Source organism: Ursus arctos, unplaced genomic scaffold (genome assembly GCF_023065955.2).
Source record: "Ursus arctos isolate Adak ecotype North America unplaced genomic scaffold, UrsArc2.0 scaffold_34, whole genome shotgun sequence".
NCBI lineage: Eukaryota > Metazoa > Chordata > Mammalia > Carnivora > Ursidae > Ursus > Ursus arctos.
The window spans coordinates 7,607,168-7,630,684 of record NW_026623030.1 but is presented as its reverse complement, the minus strand read 5'-3'; the positions used below and the strand labels follow the sequence as shown (position 1 = coordinate 7,630,684).

At 53.2% G+C, this 23,517-nt stretch overlaps 1 protein-coding gene across 4 annotated transcripts in view; it reads right to left on the bottom strand.

Annotated features, from left to right (window-relative positions):
* Positions 1–2,313: 2,313 nt before the first annotated feature.
* Positions 2,314–23,517, bottom strand: part of KIAA1671 (KIAA1671 ortholog) — a 183,552-nt gene continuing 162,348 nt past the window's right edge. For all 4 annotated transcript variants that reach the window (XM_048221395.2, XM_048221396.2, XM_048221398.2 and 1 more), the window contains 7 exons: positions 15,231–15,349; positions 11,817–12,072; positions 9,262–9,436; positions 7,275–7,402; positions 5,322–5,455; positions 4,323–4,405; positions 2,314–3,145 (listed from right to left, as the gene is read on the bottom strand). In XM_048221395.2, coding sequence (XP_048077352.2) covers positions 4,327–4,405; positions 5,322–5,455; positions 7,275–7,402; positions 9,262–9,436; positions 11,817–12,072; positions 15,231–15,349 — 891 coding nt within the window. In that variant the 3' untranslated portion in view covers positions 2,314–3,145; positions 4,323–4,326. The remainder of the gene's footprint in view (positions 3,146–4,322; positions 4,406–5,321; positions 5,456–7,274; positions 7,403–9,261; positions 9,437–11,816; positions 12,073–15,230; positions 15,350–23,517) is intronic.

Sequence of the window (23,517 nt, the reverse complement as noted above, 5' to 3'; positions counted from 1 at the left end):
CAAAGGCCCCCCAGGAAGGTGGGTTGGATGAGGGCAGGTGACTTGATTGCATACAAACGATTAAGGCATATTAAGTTAGTTTAAAAAGAGACAGATTTTCAAAGGCAGCCCCAGGCAAACTCAAGCAACTAACATACAACCACTCGCTTAGCGCCGGAGAGCTCACTCAGCTTAGAAGGAGGGGGAAAACCAACGACACGCTTGCCCGGCTATCTGCACAAGTTCCAAGCATCAGTCACTTCTAACGTCGTTGCACTGAGCACAGTGGGATCCAGAGGTCAAGGGGAGCCTGCACGGAGAGGGTGACTCCTGACCCACTGTGAGGGTCCGCTCCGCAGTGGGGAGGTGAGGCTGCTCTCATCAGTTTCAAGGGGGCTGGACTTTGTATGTCTTAATCACCAAGGAATTAAATGGATTTTTGTTTCCAATCAAGGTGTGGGAAGTCAGGCAAAAGATCTCCAGGTTAATCTCATGTTCAAGTGCTTTTCTTCCCTGTTGGGTATACTTGGGCTAAAACATAACCAATTAAGAACTGGAGAGTTTTGCATGGTATCTATAGTCTCACTGAACAGAGCAGGTCAACTCCTACTGTCCAAGATGGTACCAGGGGGCCCTTCCCACCTGAAGGAAAGACAGCAGCCAGGAAGAGTTAGTTAAAACGTGAGGAGTGTCTTTAAAGGGGACCTATGGCCCTGGAAAGCCATTGCATCAAAATTGTTTTAAAACATTAACCAGATCTAGGGGCGCCTGGATGGCTCAGTCGGTTAAGCGTCTGACTCTTGATCTTAGCTCAGGTCTTGATCTCAGGGTCATGAGTTCAAGACCTGCGTTGGGCTCCACGCTGGGCACGGAGCCTACTTAAAAAGAAAACAAAATAGAACATTAACTGGATAAGAAGGAAAGGAAAGGGAAGGGAGGGGAGGGGAGGGGAGAGGAGGGGAGGAGACAGGGGGAGAGGGGGAGGGGGAGGGGGAGGGGGAGGGGGAGGGGGAGGGGGAGGGGGAGGGGGAGGGGGAAGGGAGGGGAAGGGAAGGGAAGGGAAGGGAAGGGAAGGGAAGGGAAGGGAAGGGAAGGGAAGGGAAGGGAAGGAAAATCACCCAAAGCAGCAGTTCCTGGAGGAATCAAATCTCCACCCAATAGCCACAGAGAATTGATTGACCACTAACTCGGGGAATGAAAAGAACACCAACTATAATGAAGCAGGGCCAAACCTCGAGACAGACGCATGAGGCTTCCATATGCAAAAGGCTGGGTGGCTGACAGGGTCCAACAACTGCCCATCAGTAGCCAAAGAGGTCAGCCAACGTGACTGGTGGGGGTGGGGGGTGGGGGGAGAGGGCTTCAGTCCCTGTCCAGGGTGCTGAACCTGGAGAAGCACGATTGCTCTCCACCCCTCACACCCACCCCCAAGAGAAGGAAGAGACGGTAAACGATGATAAGGGAGGAAGAAGGGATGGGGAGACAAATGGAGACTCCTGGAGATGTGGCCAGGGAGAAGAAAGGTACGTCTTGACACCATTTGCAAATAATGGATTTCTCAAGAAAGATTTTCATGTCTTGGGAAGTCAGTGGGTGGGCATGCCCGTGGCCCATCCCTTCCATATCTAGCCTTAGGAGACTCAGCCCTGGGGCCCTCAGCAGTCACAGGGGGCCCTATGAATTGCCCAAGAGTCTTTCTCACCAACAGGCATCTCCCAGGCAAGGTTGGCACAAAGTTTATGGCAACTCCAGGCACGGCAGTTGGCCAGTCAAGCGTATCTAGGATGTTTGCTGGAGCCTTGGGTTTCAGACGTGGACGAGGCTGGTGTTGAGGATTTCTAAAAGGAAAGACCACGTAGAGAGCGCCTACGACCCCCAGAGGTCTTAGAGATTCCTGGGAATGAGCTTAGAGCTAGCAAGAAAAAAAAAGAGGCAAGGTAAACCCTACACATTGTCACCTAGCATCCAGCACTTCTGTCCAGAGAAGGATTTCAACAAGACCCTCCCTTCCTGCATTTGGACCTAAAGGAAGCACTTGGTCAGGTGCAGTTGGCAGGGGGTGGGGCGGGGACTGGTAGAAGGAAGAGGTGAGAAGAAACAGAAGAACCCATCCCCCCATTCATGCATTTGCTCCAATTTGGAATAATTCTTCCATGCCAACAGCTTGGGTGCTGTTCAAAGAAGACCGGAGAAGATTCTCAGGGCCGGTCTGATGTTTGAGTGGGAAAGGCACTGCCATCGGGGCTGCCGCTGATGACCCCTTGAGGCCAAGGGACAAAGGTCACTCCACAGACATCAGAGCTCAAATGAAAAGAAACCAGGAAAATATATATATGAAGGTGACAACGGGAATTTTTTTTTTAAAGCATGGATAAGGGGTAAGATAACCTGAGATGATCGGATACTTCAAGCAAATTATTCACATATCTTTCCTTCTGGACATAAAAAACGTATATGCATATCCAATTTCAAAGAAAATTGGCTGAATTATTGCTTGAATGCCTTCTAAAGCAAACCAAAGTGATGTATAATGAACAGGCCATGTCTGCACGCAGCCCCACGGTGAGAATAGATACACTTGAAATGAGGGTGGGTATGTTTAAAAAATTGGAGCTGCTGATTCTTGGAAAGGGAGGGAGATGGAACTTGCCAATAAAGCAATCACAACCCAGCCCGGTGACACTGCTTTGGGCCCCAATTCTAGCAGGACACAGAGTTTCTTCTTCCTTGGAAGTGGGCTTTTGAAAGGGACCTGAGCTGGTGTTGGGGGAAGAGGTGCCTTCACAATGCAGGTGTTTTCCAGAACCCGGGGAGATGGTCCAGCCTCAAACCGATGTTCCCGGAGTGATGTCTACAGTGCGTAGAAATGCACATTTTCCATATAAAACACAAAACCACAAGCGTGGACAGTTCTGGGCAGCCTGGCTGCGTCCTCAGCCTCAAGTGTTGTCTGGGGAGACGTGCGAGTGCTTGAGGACGGTGGGTCTTCACTCCCCGATCCGGGGAGAGCCTGTGGAGCGGCAGGAGGCACTGGGCCGTGTTCTCCACCCAACCGGAAGGGCCCAGGCAGGTAACCTTGTGCAGGAAGGAACGGCATCAGCGTGGCCTCATCTTCGGGCTCTGACAGTTAAGGCTTCAGTTCGTTAGACGTGGCAGTGTCCCCTGTCTGGAGAGGAGGAACAGTCCTGGTGTCAGCAAGGGGAACATGTGACCCTAGGTGTCTCTGCCATCAAGCCTTTAAACCTTGCCTGGTATTCTCCGAGACGGCCATCCCCCATCCCCACAAGCTGCAGGCCAAGAAAGAGGACTTTTTGGTTTTGGGGGGGTTTTTTTGGTTTTGGGGATTTTTTTTTTTTTTTTTTTTTTGGAGTGGGGTGAGGAAGGTGGCAGGTGGCCAGATACAGTAGAACCAATGTAAAGTTTAGGGTCAGGTTAGGGTTCCAGCCTGTTTCCCCAAAAGGATGGCTGGAAGGTTCACAGAGATATCACATAGATAGCACTAAACACAAAAATCAACCCAGGCTCCCATTCCTTATCCCAAGCCCTTGAGCACCGATTACCTGGGAATTTAGAATTTGGTGGTGGGGGGGAGTTTATTATCTGCACGTATATACATGCGTTATGCATACATATCTGTTATGAAATGCCCCCGTAATATACCCGCCGTGTAAAGTACAGACATCCATGCAGGTCAGGTTTTGCCACTAAGGAGGTCATGAAAAACTTTATCGTCAGTGTTTTCTGGATCTGAGGTTTGCAGGTAAGGGGCTGGCGGGTCTCCTGGGCTACTCACATCAGAGCCAGCTTTTAGGGAGCAAGAGCCATAGGTCACCTAGGATGACCGCCAGCACTTTAGTGCCCTCTCAGTGAGCCCCATGACCCCTCAGTGACATGGGCGCTGTTACCCCATTTTACAGATGGACAACCTGACGTTCACGATAGGAAGTCATTTGGGACCCACACCAGGGCATATCTAATTATTTGACTTTTTAAATCTTCTTTTTGTTCAAATTAAATTTTATTCATACAGGTTATATATGAATGTAATAGTTGGAGACATTTCGGATTAAGCTAACTGCTGACGCCCCGCCTTTCCACTTTATAGAAGGGTTTTGAGATGCGGTGAGAAGTGCGCGAGCCCAGAGCCTAGGTTATCTGGCCCCTAGACCAGGCTGTCCACCTGGATTTTTTTCCTCGAAGAGGAAACAGATCAGCAGCCCCCTCTTCATTGGAACCCAGAACACCTGCACCCATTTTCCCTTCTGTCTCCTAGAGTACAACACCTCCAGGCTCTGACTCTTTGCTTGCTGGCCCAGGGTCCCCCCTGTGCCCCCACTTCATACCTGCTCAAGCTTGGTTCTCATACAGGCTTTGCCTCTTCTTGGATTTTAGCTCCTTTAACCACTGGGGAGAGGGCTCCTCCGACCTGAAAGCACAAAGCCAGTGAGAGTCAAGTGCAAGCCAGACTGAGAGCTCCTTGCAGGCAGGGCTGTGAGGCACCTGACCCTGCATCCCCGGTGCCCAGGCGATGCTGAGCCGGGTGCTCACAGGTGGTAAAGCTTCCGTGTTAACGTGATCGATGAGCAAGAAACAGGAACTGAAGCGCCCGACAACAAGGAATGGTAAATAAATCACGGTACGCCCATTCTACGAAATAATCTGCAGCTGTGAAGTCACGCTGACACATGAATTATCTCTGTCCATCCATTTGTCACCCTAGGCATATGATGGTTAATTGTATGCGTCAACTCAGCCAGGCCACGGTACCTCGATAGTTGGTTGAACATTGTTCTAGATGGTTCTGTGAAGGTATTTTGTAAGATGAAATTAATATTTAAATCAGTAGACTTTGAGTAAAGCAGATTACCCTCCCTGTTATGGGTGGGCCTCATCCAATCAGTTGAAGACCTTAATAGAAAAAGACTGACCTCCCCAGAAGAAGAGCAAATTCTGATCACAGGCTACTTCTGGGGACTCAGACTGCAATATTGACTCTACCCTGAGTCCCTAGCCTACCGACCTGCCCTGCAGATTTTGCACTTGCTGGTACCCACGATCGAGTGAGCCAGTTCCTTAAAATCAATCTCAGTCTCAATCTCTCTCTCTCGAACTCTCTCCCTCTTCTTCTCTCTCTCCCTCCCTTCTTCTCCCTGCTCTGTGTGTATGCGTATATATGCATCCTATTGGTTCTGTTTCTTTGGAGAACACTAACTAACTCAATGCCCATAAGACACAGACAGATGCCTTATGTTCCCCAAACAATAACACATGATCGTCTGGGGGATGTAAGATTTGTTTTCACTTTTTTAAATGGAAGAACACACGTCCCCCAGACCCCTCACCTGTCATCCTTCTCCATGCTGGAGGGCAGCACGCGACTGCCCAGCTGGAACGGGGACTTGGGGGTCTTGGGCTGGGGGGCCCAGCCTGGGGCCTCACTGGGACTGTCCGCCTCCGGCCTCTTGTGCAGCTGAGCCTGGGGAGAGAAGAGAGTCAAGTCTGTGACCACCTCTGGTCTGTGGAAGGCTCCCATCTGATGGCACGGGTGCTGTTTGGCAACAACAGGGCCCCCCAGTAACTGAACGGACCCAGGCAGGAAACACACGGGCAAGCAGGGGGAGATGCCATCTGACCTTAGAGGCTAAGAGAAATCGGAGGCCAGGTGTGTGGTCTACACAGCCAACCTTGGCCACTAGGATCAAAAAACTGCCACCAAAACCCCACACAATCGTGTCCTCTCCTCTTTGACGGAAAAGCCCCCATTTGTATGTTCCCAGGACAGGATGCTTCCTAGGAACCCGGCATGGAGGCAATGGCCCCATCTTGCAGATGACATTCACCTCTGCTAAGGTCCTTGGGCCCATGTCCACATGGATAAAACAAGGTTTTGACTATCACGTTCCCACAGCAAAAAGGCAGGGCGGATTTCCCCCCATTTTTGGAGGGCATGGTTGGGAATGGGATGACAGTAGGGTGTGCACAGAGTTCCCTTAGGGGCCCAGGAGTGTGATGGTGGCAGGTGGCAGCTGTCTCCCAGGCAATGTTGGACGGTCCCCATCACCGTCACCCGCCTGACACCTCTGTGTGCTCAGCACCCCCCGTTTGGACTCTACCAGGCCTAACGTATATGACACACATTAGCCAGAAGTAGAGGCTGGCTTTCCCCATTTTACAGAGGAGTAGCCTAAAGGTCAAAGGTCAAGCAGCATGCCCAAAGTCAGAGTTTTCGAGACCTGGGATTGTCCAACCCCAACCCCAACCCCAACCGCAACCCCAGGGCTCCTTCCAGAACAAGCCCAGTACCCTCCCTTGATTGTTCCTGACTGCTGTGCATTGCCGGTGGCTGGGAGTGATGGGAGCAGGTGTGGCCGCCCCCAGGTTCAAGGAGCTCGTGCTAACCATCACACACGACTCATAAGAGCCTCATCTCGACAGCGTGCGGGGGATCCGAGCTGCATCCAGGGACCCAAGGACTGGCTTTGGGAGTTACGTGGGGTGTCTGCATGGGAGCCGAGAGCCCTTGCTGCCTGCTGTGTTGGGCTGCCCTGCGACATATCACTTGCCGATGCTGGGAATGAAAGGCAGAAAACCACTGGCCTAGAACAGCGGCTGCCAGATGTTCCCATCTTGAAGGCCTATAAAATCAACCATGGGGACAAGCATGATGTTTACTGACTTTGTACTCTTGCAAAAAATGGCAGGTACTGTGGCCTTGTGAGGTCTTATTGGGGGAAGCTGGGTGAGGTGTGCATGCGGACCCCCTGCACTATTTTTGCAACTTCTAGTGAGTTAAACTGTTTCAAAATTGGAGAGGAGGGAGGGAGGGAAGGAAGGGAGGAAGGGAGGAAGGGAGGAAGGAAGGAAAGAAGGAAGGAAGGAAGGAAGGAAGGAAGGAAGGAAGGAAGGAAGGAAGGAAGGGAGGGAGGAAGGAAGGAAGGAAGGAGGGAGGGAAGGAAGGAAGGAAGGGAGGGAGGAAGGAGGGAAGGGAGGGAGGGAAGAAGGAAACGGAGGGAGGAAGGAGGGAAGGGAGGGAGGGAAGAAGGAAACGGAGGGAGGAAGGAGGGAAGGGAGGGAGGGAGGAAGGGAGGGAGGGAAGGAGGGAAGGGAGGGAGAGAGGGAGGGAGGGAGGGAGGGAAGGAAGGAAGGAGAGAGGGAGGGAAGGAGGGAAGGGAGGGAGGGAGGGAGGGAAGGAGGAAGGAAGGGAGGGAAGGAGGAAGGGAGGGAGGGAAGGACACGTGAGGCCTGTCCTCCTTGCTGCCGAGGCTGAGGGTAGCCCTGGGTGTGCAGCTTGGTACCTTCAGCGCTGCCGGGTCCATGCCTGGAAACACAGGCATCCTCTGCGGATGGCTGGTGGGGGTCCTCTCGGCCCTGGAGGGCTTCTCCTCCTCCTCATCTGACTCTTCCCTCCTGGGAGATTTCTCCTCTGTCACAAAGAAAAGAGCACTGACATCACTGGGCAGCCACTGGACCCTCTGCCCATGGTCCCTCCTGCTGTCCTCACACCAGCTGTGCCTGGAAGGCATCACCGGCCCACTTTACGGACAAGGACCAACAGGTTCCTCATGGCTGACCACGCGGTATGACGGGTGTTCTGCTGGGAGAAGGCACAGACAGACCCGCCTCTTGGCTCCTGGCTCCCTCCCAGTCAGGGAAAGAGAAGGAAGTCTTTGGTAGAGAGGCAACGAGACAGAAACGCTTTCAGCCAGCAATGCACGGGGCTCGTGGTCTCAGAAGAGGGGGCGGAGGGCTTCGTGTGTCTCGTGGAAGGTCCATACGGAGCTGGACCAGGAAGCCACCTCCCTTCGCCACAGCCCCCTTTTCTGGGACTTCACTCCATTGCCATGTGCCAGCCTCACAGGAGAGACTCTGGGGACATGGACCATTTCAGACAGCGTGCAGAGAGGCCTCAACAAGGCATTTAAACACTTCCTTTAATAATAAACATGAGAGGGGCGCCCGGGTGGCTCAGTAGGTTAAGTGTCTGCCTTTGGCTCAGGTCATGATCTCGGGGTCCTGGGATCAAGTCCCACGTTGGGCTCCCTGCTCAGCGGGGCGTCTGCTTCTCCCGCTCCCTCTGCGCGTGCCCTCTCTCTCACTCTATCTCAAGTAAATAAATAAAATCTTTAAAATAATAATAATAACAATAAACATGAGGTGGCAGAAGGAGGGACAACCCTCCAAGCATTTCGTGAAGGTATCTGGTCAGGAGCAATGCCTCTCGCCCAGCTCGGAGCGTCCCACTGGTGGCCATGGGCAAACCCCATGTGAAAAAACACCCTGCAAGTGTTTGGGGGGACACACCGCTGCATATGTGTAGAGCAGGGAGCTCACCTGCTACGGTTTCCATTATAAGAGGAGATTTTGCTTCTTCTTTTTTTTTTTTTTTAAAGATTTTATTTTTTTATTTGACAGAGATGGAGACAGCCAGCGAGAGAGAGAACACAAGCAGGGGGAGTGGGAGAGGAAGAAACAGGCTCATAGCGGAGGAGCCTGATGTGGGGCTCGATCCCATAATGCCGGGATCACGCCCTGAGCCGAAGGCAGACGCTTAACCGCTGTGCCACCCAGGCGCCCCGATTTTGCTTCTTCTTAACACTCCTCCATGGCTCCCCACCCACAAAGTCGAACTCCTTAGCAAGGAATCACGACTGTCCGTGAGCTGGCCTCTGCGCACCTTTCCAGCATGACCCCTGCTATTCCCGGCTGGAGGAGCCCCAAACCGCTTAGAGAGACCTCTGCCACACACACACGTGGGCTTCCCACACCCCTGCCCCTTTGATCCTACTGTTCTGTCTGGAATACCCTTCCCTGCCTGATGCCTACTGGCTCTTTGAGATTCATTTCAGGTTTTGACCTAGGACTCGGCCAAAGAAGTCCTTAGAGGAAAATGCGTAGCCTTAAAAATAATTCATTAGAAATGTGAAAGACTGGTAATAAATGGAACTGATCTTTCAACTCGAGGATCTGGGCAAAGACCCATGATCAAACCTCAAGAAAGTATGAGTGGTGAATTTAATAAAGGTAAAGGCAGAAGCAGTAAAAACCTATTAAGTTGTATTTTTGTCCCTGGCAACCTGTGGAGCCCCAATAAATATATCATCCTGAAAAAAACCTTTTTCACCTAATTTCTAATAAGGTCTGTAGAAGAAGAGAGCACAGTTTCCTATGTAACTGCATTCTGATATCCCACAGGCTACAAAGACAGGAAGTTCTTCTGTGTCTAACCTAAATCCGTCCTGCTGTTCAGTGTGGCATCCGTGGAGAAGGGAGGGTGTGGCGTACCTGTTGAGTCCTTGAACATCCACGCGTTGTTGGCCTCCTCCTCCAAAGGAGACCTGCTCTCCGACTCACTGACTCGGCTGCGCCGGAGGGAGTGGGAGATGGGAGCCCGGCGGCGGCTTCTCTTGCTCAGCTGCACCCGGGTCTTGAGGGCACTTGAGTCGAGGACTGAGGTTTGCTTTGGGAGCAACAGGCAGGAAGAAGGAGAAAAGCAAGGGAACCATTAATTGGGGGCGCCACCTGACACACGAGATGCTGTCCGAGTGGTTCGTGGGCCAATGTGTTCACATGTTTAGAGGTACCTAAACACTTGTAAGCCTCAATTTCTCAGCGAAACACGCCACAAAGGCTGGTTACAATAATCACGTGGGCCTTGAAGGCCCTGGCACAGTGCCAGCCATGTGATTGAAGATGCCTTTCCCCTCCTGCGACATCACAGGAGTGTGGAAGCCAGAGCAGTGCTCAGTATACAGCAGGTGCCCAATCCATGTTTGTTTTCTTGCTGAATGAATAAATGATTATATCACCTAACTAAATCCTCGCGGGATCCTCATTCACACCGGGCCGGGAGCTGAGGCATTCTCAGTGCAGTCCCCCCTCCACCCACGATAATTCGGGGGGCGGGTGGGGGGGGTGCAGAGCAATTCACTTGCACCAAGCCTTTGTCTACAAGCATCACATTTGAGCGGAGGCAGGTGGAGGGTCTGTGACGCTTTCCAAGGTGATCACCTTTCACAATGGGAGGTGCCAGGGATGCAGACCAGCCAGGGGGGCCCCGCAAGGAGGGGGGTCAGCCCCCTGGCCCAGCGATCGCCCTGGGGGATGGTGGTGAAGAACTCAGAGCTCTGTGTTCAAATCCCACTCGGTTCAAATCCTAGCTGCGTGACCTCGAGCAGCTGACCTCACCTCCCCGAGGTGCCCCTCTTTGTAGAAAAGGGGATCACAGGAGTATCTGCCACCCACGGTGGTGGAGAGAACTCAGTGAGCCCGGGCAGGGCAAATGCTGGCTTCAGGCAGCGTCTGACCAAGGCTGACACAGGCAGGAGCTATTCCCGGCCAGCTCCCGTGCTCGCCGGAAATGTGGGGTTCTCCCTCTCAGGTCTACTTTGGAGAAATTCCATCAGCCAAGGCCTTTTCAAGGAGCAATGATGGGCTAATTTCAGTGAATCATTTCCCATGGGCGGTAAGTGGCAGATGCCACGCTGGGGGTGGGAGGAGGGGGCTGATTTTTGCACAGCTGCTTTGCAAAGTGGTCACAATGGTGGCCAGTGGCAGGCGGGGGGTGCTGATGGGGCTGTTGGGGGGGCGGGGAAAGACAGAAGTCCCAAACTGGGGGATCACTTCTCGGACCCCATTTTTCAGACTCCGAGAAAGGGGGAGGGAACTGCCGCAGGAAGAGCTGGCTTGAGGGGCAGCTGGGTCTGTTTTCCCGGGGTTACCCCTGCGGCCACACGCTGGGGCAGGGCCTGGGTGCCATGGTGCCTCAACTTCTGCTTCAGCCTCCGAACGGCCCCCACAGGAGCCCCCAGGCCAGGTGGGCAGTGCCCGTAGACCTCAGTAGCTGCTAAATAAGCAGCCAGACCTGTGCTGGGGTCACTTGCATCTGAGTCACCCAATGGCCACGCTGGTGCTCTCACCTGCAGAATGGGGCAGGAATTTTTGCCTCCTGGGGCTCCTGGCCTGTGAGCAGTCCAGGGGCCAACCCTCGGGGACTGGGGGCTGTTGACACTGCTGTCGGTATTTACAACGGACCCTGGGAAAGAACGGCTTAGTGTTTTAGAAGGTAAGTCCAGCAGATTGTGCCATGGCCCGGTGACATTATGTAAGCACGGAAGCTACAGCCACACTTGGCACGAAGCTTGAGCTTGGTACATGTTTGCTGAATGAATACCTGAACACATCACCTAACCGAACCCTTACAACCCACGCCATGTCCGTGTATATATAGTGGGGTGGCCTAATGGAGACCAAACTTGGGTCTTTCCCCCTCTCTGCCCTTATCCAGAGGTGCCAGCAAGTGACCCTGACCCTCAGAAAGGGGAATCCCCTTTGAGGATCCAGAGGAAGCCCCTTCTCCCAAAGCAGTGGTATTCCTTCTCTGGGGGGAATCTGGGTAGCCATCCCTAAGAGTGTGGGCCCGAGGCTTTACTGCCAGGAGAGTGGGTTGCTTTTTGATTTTGCACCATTTAGATGATGCATCCACAGGAGGGTGGGCAGGGGGCGGTGAGGGGGATAGCCCTACTGTCAGGGAAGGAGAATAATGGGACTTCAAGGACTGAAAAGGAAACTGTGCCTGACCCCTGCAGGTGGGGCTCCTGTGGGAGGAAAGAGGACAGGTACTGGTCTGGAAGGGTCTAGAGCAGGATGTCATTGGGCCTGAGTGGCTGGTATCCTGGAGGCTGGCTCCCCAACTCAAAGACTGTTTCCTCTGCACCCACCACAGGGGTCCCTGGCCCACAGGTTCTACCCCTGAGAGGGGCAAGTCACTGGCAGATGCCAGAGAAACCCTTTAAGAAGACAGGACTCTTTCCGACACATGCTCCAAGTTACTGGCTTACATCAATGAAGGAGAAGTCGTCCACCCTCTTCGCGGGGCAGGGGTCTGGCAGGGGCAGCCCCTCCATTCCATCAGTGGATTCCAAATCGGTGCTGGACTGGTCCACGCTGGTGCTCCTCTGGTCCCTGGAGCAGCTGTGCTGGTCCCCGACCGAGGTGGCCTCCGTTTGGGAGGACAGTGAGGACAAGCGGCTGCTGGGGAGCTGCTTCCGGGCCGACAGGGCACTGCTGTCTGGGGACGGGGACTCGGGGGCCAGACTACGAGAAAGGAAGGAAGGGAGACATTATTTGTGCAGGCGGTTGCACAAAACTGAATTTCAAGTAGAGGAGGTGGCAGAAAGCGGGTTCAGGCTGTACTTTCTAAGACACAGAACATTCCCATAGGATAACCTTTCTGGGCACAGCCTGGTGCTGTCCGTGGTGTGTCCAGAACACCTGGACAGTGGTGGAATGGGAGGGGTCGGTCTGGTCCCATTCAAGATGCTCCAACCCTGCACTGGGCAGGAGTATGGGAGCCACTGGTCACATGTGGTGACTGGGCCCTTGCCAGGTGGCGAGTGCGAGCCCAGAGTATAGAGTTCACACTGGATTCCCAACACTTTGGGGGAAAAAAAAAGAAAGAGAGTGAATATAAAATGCTGATGCATGTTGAAATAATATTTCAGATCTGGATTCCATAAAATATTGTTATGTAAATTAAATTGTTAAGATCAATTCCACCTGTTTCTTTTTTACTCTTTTGAGGGGGCTACTGGAACATCTTAAATGACCCACACCTCGCATTTGCAGCTTGAGTTGTATTTCTGTTGGACGGCACTGATGTCGAACAAAAAACACCAGCAGTCACTTGTGGCAGAGCAGGAGGCAGGGGAATCTTCTGCATGATTCCATTCATTTGTGCATGCATTCAGTCAAGATTTATTGAGCACTTACTATGTGCCAGGCATTGCTACACAGGGAGACACTGAATCCTCTCCCCAATCCTGTGAGGTACACCCTACAACCCTATTACGGCCACCACCATGCTATCAGGTGGGATAAGACCCAGGAAGTTAAATATTGACCTCGAGAGGAAACCAAGGCACAGAGATGTGAAGTGGCCTGCCCAAAGGGGCAGAACTCACTCTGGAATCCACGCCCTTGACTCTCTCCTACCTCTGGAATTTCTTCCCACGGTAATGTATTTAAGTAGGGCTTGGATAACTGGAACCACATAAGACAGAAATGTATAAATAAATTAAGTCATTAAATTAAAAAGCACCCCCCTTCCCATCAAAAAGACACCAAAGTCAAGAGCATGGGAGAGCCCACCCTGAGGAAGGGCAGCTGGGCACTAGACACCATTTCCCTGAGAGGAGGGTCTGCCCTGGAAGCCACCCGGGCTGCACCCCTGCACAGAGCCCGTACTTGGTGCTTCATGGCAGGAGCACATCCATGTTCTGTCTGCCCTGGGATGATTTTATTACTCGGAACAGGCAGGATGTGGGGGTGTGGGGTGGGACGGAAGCAAGTCCCCCACAAACCATGAGGGAAATACCACCAAGGAGGCAGCAGATGGCGCTGCTGCCCAGGGCTGGGGACGCAGCAGCTCCCTGACTGGCTGGGGAGGGGGCGCTGCATTACCTCTGGGGAACAGAAGGGGGCGCCCACCCACAGGAGAGGCCCCAGGTCCCAGAGGCCAGCTGGGGGGAATGGAGGCCCAGGAGGGGTGCAAAACCGAGACGCCGGCTTCCGGACTCAGAGTCCAGAGGGCTCTTGCAGGAAATCAAAGTGAAGTCTAGTGACATTTACGCTCAACAGCCCACATGTCACGGGTTCGGCGAGAAAGCGCTTTCATGGGGACTACACGAAACCTTTGCTTCCCTTTGTCTTCTTCGTACCCATTTTCAATTCCGTCCACCTCCACCTGACTTTCACATTGTCGGCTGTGGGACATAACCCAGCAGGGGCTTGTGACCACTCCCGGCTGGGAGGGCAGGAGAAACAGGTGGGAGACCAGGAAGGGGCCGAGTCTACCTGATCCCTGGGCATACCACCCACAGGCAAGGAAACCGAGTCACACAGAGACACAGCTGGCAAGGGGCCATACCAGAGGCGACCCAGGTCTCTCTGACTTCAAAAGACCACGGGACCCTGACCATGGTCGCAGGACCACGAGATCCTGGGGCCCTGGGCTAAGGAAGACGTGAGCTGAGAACACAGGGCAGTGTCCACCCCACGTGTCCACGAAGCCACGACTGTGCTCGATCCTGCCCCAGGGGGAGAAGAAAAATTGTATTTTAAAACAATGAACAGGGGCAATGAACAGGTGCTCCATCTATGGGCCAGGAAATATGCTAATTGCCCACAGGCTCCCCTCCCAACAACCCCCTGTGGTGGGGTGCGTCGGCCTTTGCCTCTGCAAGACGGGGCACCAGGATTAGACGTTATTAACACGTGTACGTGCTTACAACAGTGCGTGGCACGTACGCCCAATAAACCCCGGCTGTTTTTACAGGCATCATTCCCTTTCTACGGAGGAGGAGCGTCAAATCTGGAAAGCATATCGGGGCGCCTGGGTGGCTCAGTCCTTAAGCGTCTGCCTTTGGCTCAGGGCGTGATCCCGGCGTTCTGGGATCGAGCCCCACGTCAGGCTCCTCCGCTAGGAGCCTGCTTCTTCCTCTCCCACTCCCCCTGCTTGTGTTCCCTCTCTCGCTGGCTGTCTCTCTCTCCGTTGAATAAATAAATAAAATCTTTAAAAAAAAAATCTGGAAAGCATACAACTCATTTATCCAGAGTCCCATCAGCAGCTCGGGTGGGGCTGGAATTCCGAGCTGCCTGCCTCTGTATCCAGGCTGTACTCGGTCAACCTGAAGGCTTCTGCCGTCTGAGGACCCTATAAGCCGTCCACCGAGGCAACAGTAAATCCAAGACACGGCTTATAGAGCAACATGTGGAACATGCTTCTCTATCTGTAAACACCTACATGCTGAAAAAAACGTCCAGACAGACACCTAACAGAAAGCGTTAATGCCTTCCTTCATGACCTGTGTGCTGGCATGACAGGTGCTTGTCATTTTCTTTGTAATTCCTTTCACTGTAGCGAAATACACATAACAGAAACTGACGCTGAGCACGTCGACGGTGTGGTGCAGGCATCACCACGGTGTATTTCTAGAACGCCTTCCCAAAAGGAAGCCTGCTCACCCCCCGCCTACCCACCCCCAGCCCCCGGCAACTCACCTACTTTCCGTCTCTATGGATTTACCTATCCTGGACATTTCGTATATCCTTTTAAAATCATTTTTTTGCACTTTCTAACTTTCTTTGTTTCCGGTAAGAATGCATTACGCTTCTACTTACAGACAACACAGGCTCGAGTAATATAGAAATGAGGGGGCACGTGGGCCACGCTGCCCGCCATCCAAACGCCCTACCTCTCCCCGCTCTGGCGCTGGTCTGTCCATGTCCCATACTGGCTGTCGGCTTCCTGCACGAGGGTGTCGGTGTCCTTGGCCTCGGGGGGTCGCCTGGAGAAACACTGCTTCAGCTGGTCCTGCAGAGACGAGCCAGACGGGAGAGATTTCTATCAAGGGAAAACGCTCAGAACCTGGTCCCCGGCTGACACAGATCACACAGCATTCCCCCACCTCCCCGCCCGCTCAAACCACACCCAGTTCTCCACTGTGCTCAGAGGCGGGTCCAGATGGCTGGGGTGGGCATTAGGGTGACCGACTGTCCCAATGTGCCCAAGACATCACAGGAGGCAAGACCGTCAGTGCTAAAGGCAAGCAAACTGGCATGCAGGTGTCACGCTCCCCGGCACGAGGGGTCCTGCTGGACACCATGCTGCCCATCCTTAGTGACCCTCTCTCCGCCTGGCACTGCAGGCAGGACAATCTTCTCTCCATCTTTGGTCTCCCAGGACTTGTCCACCTGGCTAGGGCACTCCCTCAGCTGTCCCCCGCCCCCGAGTTCCCACCACCACCATGCTTCCAACACAGCATCCGCGGAACATTTCACTGGGCCCAGCATCGACCAAGCTGTTTGCACACCACCTCACTGAACTGAAGTTCCACGGCCATCCTTATTACAATCCCATTTTGCAGATGAGAACACTGTGGCTCAGACAGGTGAAGTGACATGCCCCAAATCAAATAGCCAATGCATGGTGAGGTGGAACTCAAACCCGGGCAGGAGGTGTGGGTCCACGTCCAGACTGGTAACCACTGCACCCCAGGCAGCCGGGATCCCTCAGTTATCACTACCTGCTTAGTTGCTGCCTCTGCCCTTGGCCGGGGCACTTGGAAGGAGTGCTGGCACATGGTGGGCAGCCACAGAGCTCCATCAAATGACTGAACTGCTGGCTTCCCTACTTTGTTCACTTCGGCAAATTAAAAGCCCATTCCCTGCTCAACAACCTTCAGTAGCTCCCTATTGTCCTCCGGCGGAAATCCAACACCCCTTGTCATTGAGCCCCAAATTTCCTCTCCACTGCCATCTCCCACATCACCCCAAACAAACCGTTCCTCCCACCCTCCCTGACCTCCTCACTGAGTCCTGCGCAAGCCTCACACATCCCAGCCTCTGCCCCTCCCTCTTCCTACCCATCCTCTTGGTCAAAGCCATTACAACCCATACTGATCTCTCCCCCTGCTGAGCTCTTCCTGCCTACCCTGGACTCACTGTTGTACCAAGTAAAGTTCGACAGAGAGGTTAATTACGCCATAGAAATTTACTGAGCACCTACTATGTGCCAGGCATCGGGGAACCGGGTGTGGGGGGGGTGGGTCACGGCATAGACGCAGCCCCTGAGATTCTGTAAATTAGCTGATGCACCTTTCAAGGTCGCGATGTTCTATCATCTTTGTCCACACTCTACGCCTTTTCGCAGCTTCTACAAAACCGTCCTTGGCAGAACAAGCCTCTGTGGTCCAGGGGAATGAACCCCTTGGGGATACTTGTGTTCCCCGTGATGCTCAACGGGGTGCTGTGGGAGGGGTGTATGTAGGGGCAGGAATTCAGAATAAACCCTTCAGCCGCCTCTGATCAACGGCCACGCTCGAGGGCCCTAATCACGGCTCATGTCCGAACAACCCCAACGCCACTCACTGCCCTCAGAATGCTTTTTCTAGTTACCAAAATAATACATGTGCGTTGTAAAACATTTAGAAATCATAGAAATGCACAACGAATGACACTTTAAAAAAACCTGTCACCCACGGACGATACTCTGGCATAGTCCGGCCCAGAATTTCCCCTGGGTCACTTCATCTGTACTCTCATCTTTAAATGGCAGAAGAAGATCCCACTGGATGGACTCAGCACCAATGATGGAACCAGTCCCCAAGTGCTGGACATGCAGCTTGCTATAAATATTTTTTGCTGTTATAAACAACAACATGACAAACATCCTTGAGGCCAAAGTGACACATCTCTGTGATTATTCCCCAAGAGAGATCCCTAAGTACAGAATCACCAGGTCAAGGGGTGGCATATTTTTAAGGCGTTGGCTCCTGTTGAGTGAGCGGCCTTGGGACAGGCTGCCCAATCGCCAAGCCCATGGGCAGTGTGGGGGGTGGCCGTATGGACGCTTTAGGGATGAAGTCAGTCCCCACTCGGGGAAACGTGGGAGGTTTTTGCCTTGAAAGATCACCTGACATTCTCAGATGCCCCGCACCCTGCACGAATTCTCCCTGGGACCTAGGAATGGAAGTGGTCACCTGCGCATGCTTCCAACTGCTCACTGGTTTTCAAAGATGTCACAGAATCAGGAATTCCCTGACTTATTCCCCTACATGGGTCAGAAGCCAGAGGTTGGGCCCTTAGGGGGGTCCTTCTGGTGGGCTTGACACTGCTGTCCCGCGCACATGCAGGGGGCTTGTGTGTGTGTGTGTGTGTGTGTGTGTGTGTGTGTGTGTCCCCCACCATGCTAAGCTCAGCAGGAGGCACGGGGGGTGACAGCTCAGGGTCACAGCTCAGGGGGGAGGGGAGAGCTTGCCATCTCTGCTCTGCTCCTGCAGTGTGAGCCTGGCCAAGTGACTCCACCCCTGCAAGCCTCAGTCTCCCATTAGAAAAGCAAGGGTTGTTGTGTGGCTTCAAAGAGATAATCTTGGAGATCATGAAGCTTAGGGGCCAGGAGCTGGGTGATCAGAACCATTTTCATAGTCCTTCCCCCGGGGACCACCGGGGATCTTTCAGTGCTCAGGGATGGAGGAAGGGAGGTCCAGGTGGGGCCTTTGGAAATCAGAATGGCAAGGTGGGTAGGGTGCTGAGGGTGCAGTCAGGGCGGGAGGCAGGGGAACTGCTTCCTGGCCTCCTTCAAAGGGCCTGGAGGAAAGCAAGGAGCGGGGGCCGGGCCGGGTATTAATGGTGTTCAGCAATGACAGGTGGGTTTCCACCCACCCCCGTCTGTGGGCCCTGATGCAGGGGTTCAAGATTCACGCACAGGGGTGTGGGACCCCTGCCATGCCTTCTCCCTCCACCGCCTAATGCCACATTTGAGAGATTCCCAAGGGCAGCACCCCTGACTCCTCTCTCCCTCACTGTCCCAGTCCTTCAAAGTCTCCTTCCAGAACATTCTGTCCAGCCTCAGCCAGCTCTGGGGTCTCCCTGGCTCCCTCACCTCTGGCTCCTCGCATGATACTTCCCCAAACCAAAATCTGGGCCCGCAGGGTCCCTGCCAAAGCTTTTTAATAGCTCACATCCCTCAGGGTGAAGTCCAAGCACCTTAAAAATGGCTCGTGGGACGTTCATCATTGGGGCTCTTTCCCCCACCATCCCCGGCCCCTTCCAGGCCCTCCCACTGGCTGTGCCACCCTCACGTGCCCCAGGCCACTCACTCTCTCTCACCTCCAGACCTGCTGGCACAGCCGCCACCTCCCAGCTGTCCTTCAAATTTCGACTTTGATGGCTCTTCTTCCAGGAAGCCCTCCCTGCACCGTCCTCTAGATCTCAAGGCTCTCTATCTGTGCTATTCAAGAAGGTAGCCGCGAGCCACAGGTGGCTATTTAAATTTAAATTTGTTCAAATTTAAAAATACAAAGGACTCAGTCCCTCACTGGCACTAGCCACTTCAAGGGCTCCACAGCCACATGTGGCTACCACAGTGAACAGCAGATACAGAGCATTTCCATCACTGCGGAAAGTTCTGGTGGACGGCACTGCTGTAGAACTTCCCACACTGTAATAATTATAATTGACCTGTTTCTTTTCAATCTCCCTTGGATGAGTCCTGTTTCTGGAGCCAGAATGTCTGGATTCATTACATAGTAGCTGTGTGACCTTGGGCACGTTACTTAACCTCTCTGTGCCTCCGTGTCTGGACAAAGCAGATGTTAAGTATCTGGTTGAATGCCATACTCTTTAACACAGACCCCCTAAGTGTGGAGTAATTCAGGGGTGAGGATGATCAAGGAATTCATCTTGTAAATGAGGCTTAAGAAAGCAAGTCGTTTATCAGCACTTTCTCCGGTGCATATCCCGGTAACCTTGTGTGCGCTCCAAATTATTCATGTGTCCTCCCTCTGGCAGACCCTGGCAGCACTTCAAATCAAGCTTTGCTCCCAGGGTTACAAGGCCTTGAGATCAACCACCAGAAGGCCCCAAAACTCTTCTAAAAACTTTCTAAAAGTCAGATTCGTAATTAGCTCAAAGGCAGGATATTGTTTTGATTCAGTTTTCCCTCAGAGGCTGCTACAAAAAACCCTTTGTCCACAGGCAAGCAGATACCGGACCGGGTTGTCTGAACACACACCTGACAAACTCACGATGAAGAGGCACCCATCTAAGGCACACAGGTGTCCTGGGGAGCCCCCGCCCCCCAATCTGGAACATGAGCGGGGCTCTCGTGATGTGCAACCCTGATGGATATCGACCCAACGCCCACCCACATTTCAGCTGTCATTTGTCACACAAGGATAATCAAATCATGTCCTTTAAAGCAAGAAGGACTCTCCGGTTGATTTGGTTGGCCGTTTTCAGATGAGAAACTGAGGCATAGAGACAGGAATTGCTGTCTGGCTCTTAGTTCTCCCGGTAAGGAAGAGGCAGCACTGAGATGCCACGTTCCTGTCCCGGAGCTCCTCCTAGCCTGCCCCCACCATCCACCTGCCCCCACCTTTCCCGGGATGCTTTGAGAGGCTCTGAGGAGGAAGTGTCTATTACAATGGGGAAATGTACATGAGAACGCTCTCAAAAGCTTCAAGCACTGGGCAGGTTTAAAAACCACTTGCTCGGATCAGTAGCTCACCAAACACCCACCAAACACCTGGTGGGTGACAGACCCTGGGCCATTGTCCTACAAGCAGAGATGACAGCATCAGCCCAGAGCCGTAATGGGTAACTTCGTAACAGCCGTGCCGGGGAGACCAGGCTAACATGCACCTTTAGGGGCTGTGTTTAAACGTGCCATAACACGCACCCTGAAATTTAAAATGTGCATAACCCTCGACTCAGCAATTCTGGTTCCAGAAATTTATCTCAAGAAAATCATTAGACACGCTTGCCAAGATCTATGAACACGGATGCTCCCTGCAGGGGAGCAAATATTGCGAAATACTGTTAATATACCATTGCAAAATACTGGAGACATCACCACAAAATCTTGGAAATGACCTTAATGTCCAATAAGATGGGGACTGGTGAAATGCAATACGGTATATTCATAGGATGCAATAAACACAGCCGAGGAAAATGACGCTCAGAAGAGTATTTACGGGGGCGCCTGGGTGGCGCAGTCGTTAAGCGTCTGCCTTGGGCTCAGGGCGTGATCCCAGCGTTCTGGGATCGAGCCCCACATCGGGCTCCTCTGCTGGGAGCCTGCTTCTTCCTCTCCCACTCCCCCTGCTTGTCTCTCTCTCACTGGCTGTCTCTGTGTCAAATAAATAAATAAAATCTTAAAAAAAAAAAAAAGTATTTACTGTTAGAAAAAGATATCCGTCTTACACTAGCAAACGTGAAAAAAAAAAAGGTAACGTGACAGCACGTGTGTCTGTGTGTTATGATACCAGATTTGTAAAAACAAACGCAGAAATGTATAATGAGCATAAGCGAAGGAAAACCTCTGGAGGGTCCCCCAGCAAACCGTTACGGGGGCACCGTCCTTGGGGAGTAACAGGCTGTTACCGATGATGGCTTCGTGCAGCGCCTGAACTTGCAGTTTTATATCCCACTATAATCAGACAGTACAATAAAATCAAATAAAATTTATTAAATCACACCTCTAATACAATCATATCGTATGCACCATGAATGGAGAACAAATCAGAAATCTTCACTTGTTAGTCTGTATCAGAACCCAGCAAACTTTGTCTCTACAGGGTCAGATAGTAAATATTTAGGGCTCTGCCGGCCTGTTCAGTCTCTGTGCTGACAACTCAATTCAGCCAGTTATAGACAATATGGGAGCGTGTGTGGCTGTGTTCCAATAAAACTTTATTGACAAAACAGGTGGCTGGCTGGCTGTGGCCCGCCACCAGCTTGCTGATCCCTGACCTCTACCCTTTGGACTGTCAGCTGCATGAAAACGGGGACCATTCCAACCAGTGCTGCACCCCAGCACTTAGACCAGTGCCTGGCCTATGGTAGTTGTTGAACAAATATTTGCTGGAGGAAGGTGTTTCCAAAAATAACTTTTTTTTTGCAGTGAGTAGGTGTGAGCTTCTTAACCAGAAAAGGCAATGTAGTTAGGGAGGGGGCGGGGGAAAGAGAAATTACAGCTCCTGTATGTATTTGGGGTGTCTGACACATCCGCCTGGGAAGGAACCCTGAGTCAGGACAGTGCTCCGTGGCTGACGGAGCAGTTTTGAGCAATTCAAGATGTGCATCCCCTCCCCCTTCAGCAACTCGACACTCTCAGCTGTGACACTCTCAGCTGTGCGGGAGGCTGGCTGGGTGACACCTGCTGGGTCTCTGCCCCTGAGGGCCTGCAGCACTTCCTCTCTCAGCTCAGTCTTACACAACAGCTGAGAAGTAACAGTAACAACAACACTCCTGAGTTCTGGCGAGGTGCCCTTCATTTTGCCATCGAATGGCCCTAAGCAACCCTATTTGGTAGGAATGTCATGGACCCATTTTACAGGGAAGGAGACTGAGGCCCAGAGAGGCTAGCTGACATGCCCAAGGCCATGCAGTTACAAGGTGTGGTGGAGCTGGGATTTGAACCTGGCTTGGTGTGGCGCCCAAAGCCCGTGCTGCATCTCCCGGCTCTGGCTTGACATGGAGAGCTTGTCAGGTCCTCTATGATCATTTTACAGATGAGACAACCAAGGGCTGGAGACACGGAGGAATGTCTGGCCGGGCCTGGCATCCAGGTGTCACGACTCCCTGTCCTGTGCCTGCTACCACAGTCCATCTCTAGTGAAGCCCATCGTGGGGTCTCAGGCCCAGGAAGGGGAGAAGGAGGGGGCGGCTGGTCAAGGATGGGCTGGGTCCCTCAGTTTGTCAGATCTGCTCTGTATGCCCCAGTCCAAGCTCTTTCCTTAAGAGCACGGTCCATCTAACCGCAGCCTGCTCTGAACCCCAAGGTCCAGCACCCGCTCTCCTTGCCGTGTCTGCTCCCCCTCACTGCCCCTCCCCTGCAGCCACAATGATGTCCCTTCACACCTCAGCCCTATATCCACGCTCTTCCCTCTGCCCAAGATACCCCTCTGCCTGGCCAAGTGCCGCCCCACAAGCGTTGGCTCCTGGGGCGGCTTCCCTAGCCCAAGTCCCGAGTCCCAGTTGGAGTTCTCTCCCTCCAAGGCTTGACCCTGGCTGGTGGTTCCTGTCACTTGTATGATTCGTGGGACACCTGTCTGCAAAAATCTCCCTGACCGGGTGAGTTGCATTTTCTCGCCGTTGGAGTCACAGTGTTATTTGCAGTTCTTGGCACTTAGTAAGTGCTCAATAAAGCAAAATGAAGGCAGGAAGGGAGGACTGAGGGAAGGAGGGTAGGAGAGGAGAGGGAAAGACAAGGAGAGGGAAGGCAGACAGGCCAGAAGGAACTGGACAGAGAGCGGGGCCAGGCAGAGTCCTCAGAATGCGCCCAGTGCTGCCAGCAAAACCTCACAGTGTCCCCTCCCTGTGGACGATACCAGCTGCTAACCCCTCTCAATGGGCTCCAAGAACAACAGCGCAGCTAGGGCCAGGTGTGGCCATGCCGTGGTGGCCTGGATAGGGGCATGGCTCAGGGTGTGGGCCGGTCACCTGGCCACAGTCTACTCGGGACACGCCACGGGCATCATTCAGTGGGGCAGGAAGGTCTTGAGCTCAACTCTGAGGTTGGTAGCAAGCTTGGGGTGGAGGAGGGAGGGTGGAGAGAGCGAAGGACAGACAGAGAGACAGAGAGGCAAATGGAAGCAGAGAGAGCAGCAGCAAGAACACAGACAGACAGACACACGGGCAAGAGTGACCGAGAAGTGGAAGAAGATGTGTGCCTGGGCCCAGAGGTCCCACCTGGACTGTGGCTCTAGGCTCCACCCACAGAGACACACCTCTTGCTGGGCTCCTTCCCCTGACCCCGGGTCATGGCACAGGTCCTCGCCTCGTCTGTGGCTCGCCTCTCTTGTAAGTCCCTCCCCTCTCTGAGCCTCAGCTTCCTCCCTTGGGGAGTTGGTGGCCAGGGATAGAAGGTCTCAGTGGCCCTTTGCAGCCTGACGGCTGACCTCTGCTGCTGGCTGACGCCCGGCATTCACCAAGCCTGCCCGTGTCAACTGCCCGCTGCCTCCCAGTGGAGAGGGTTTG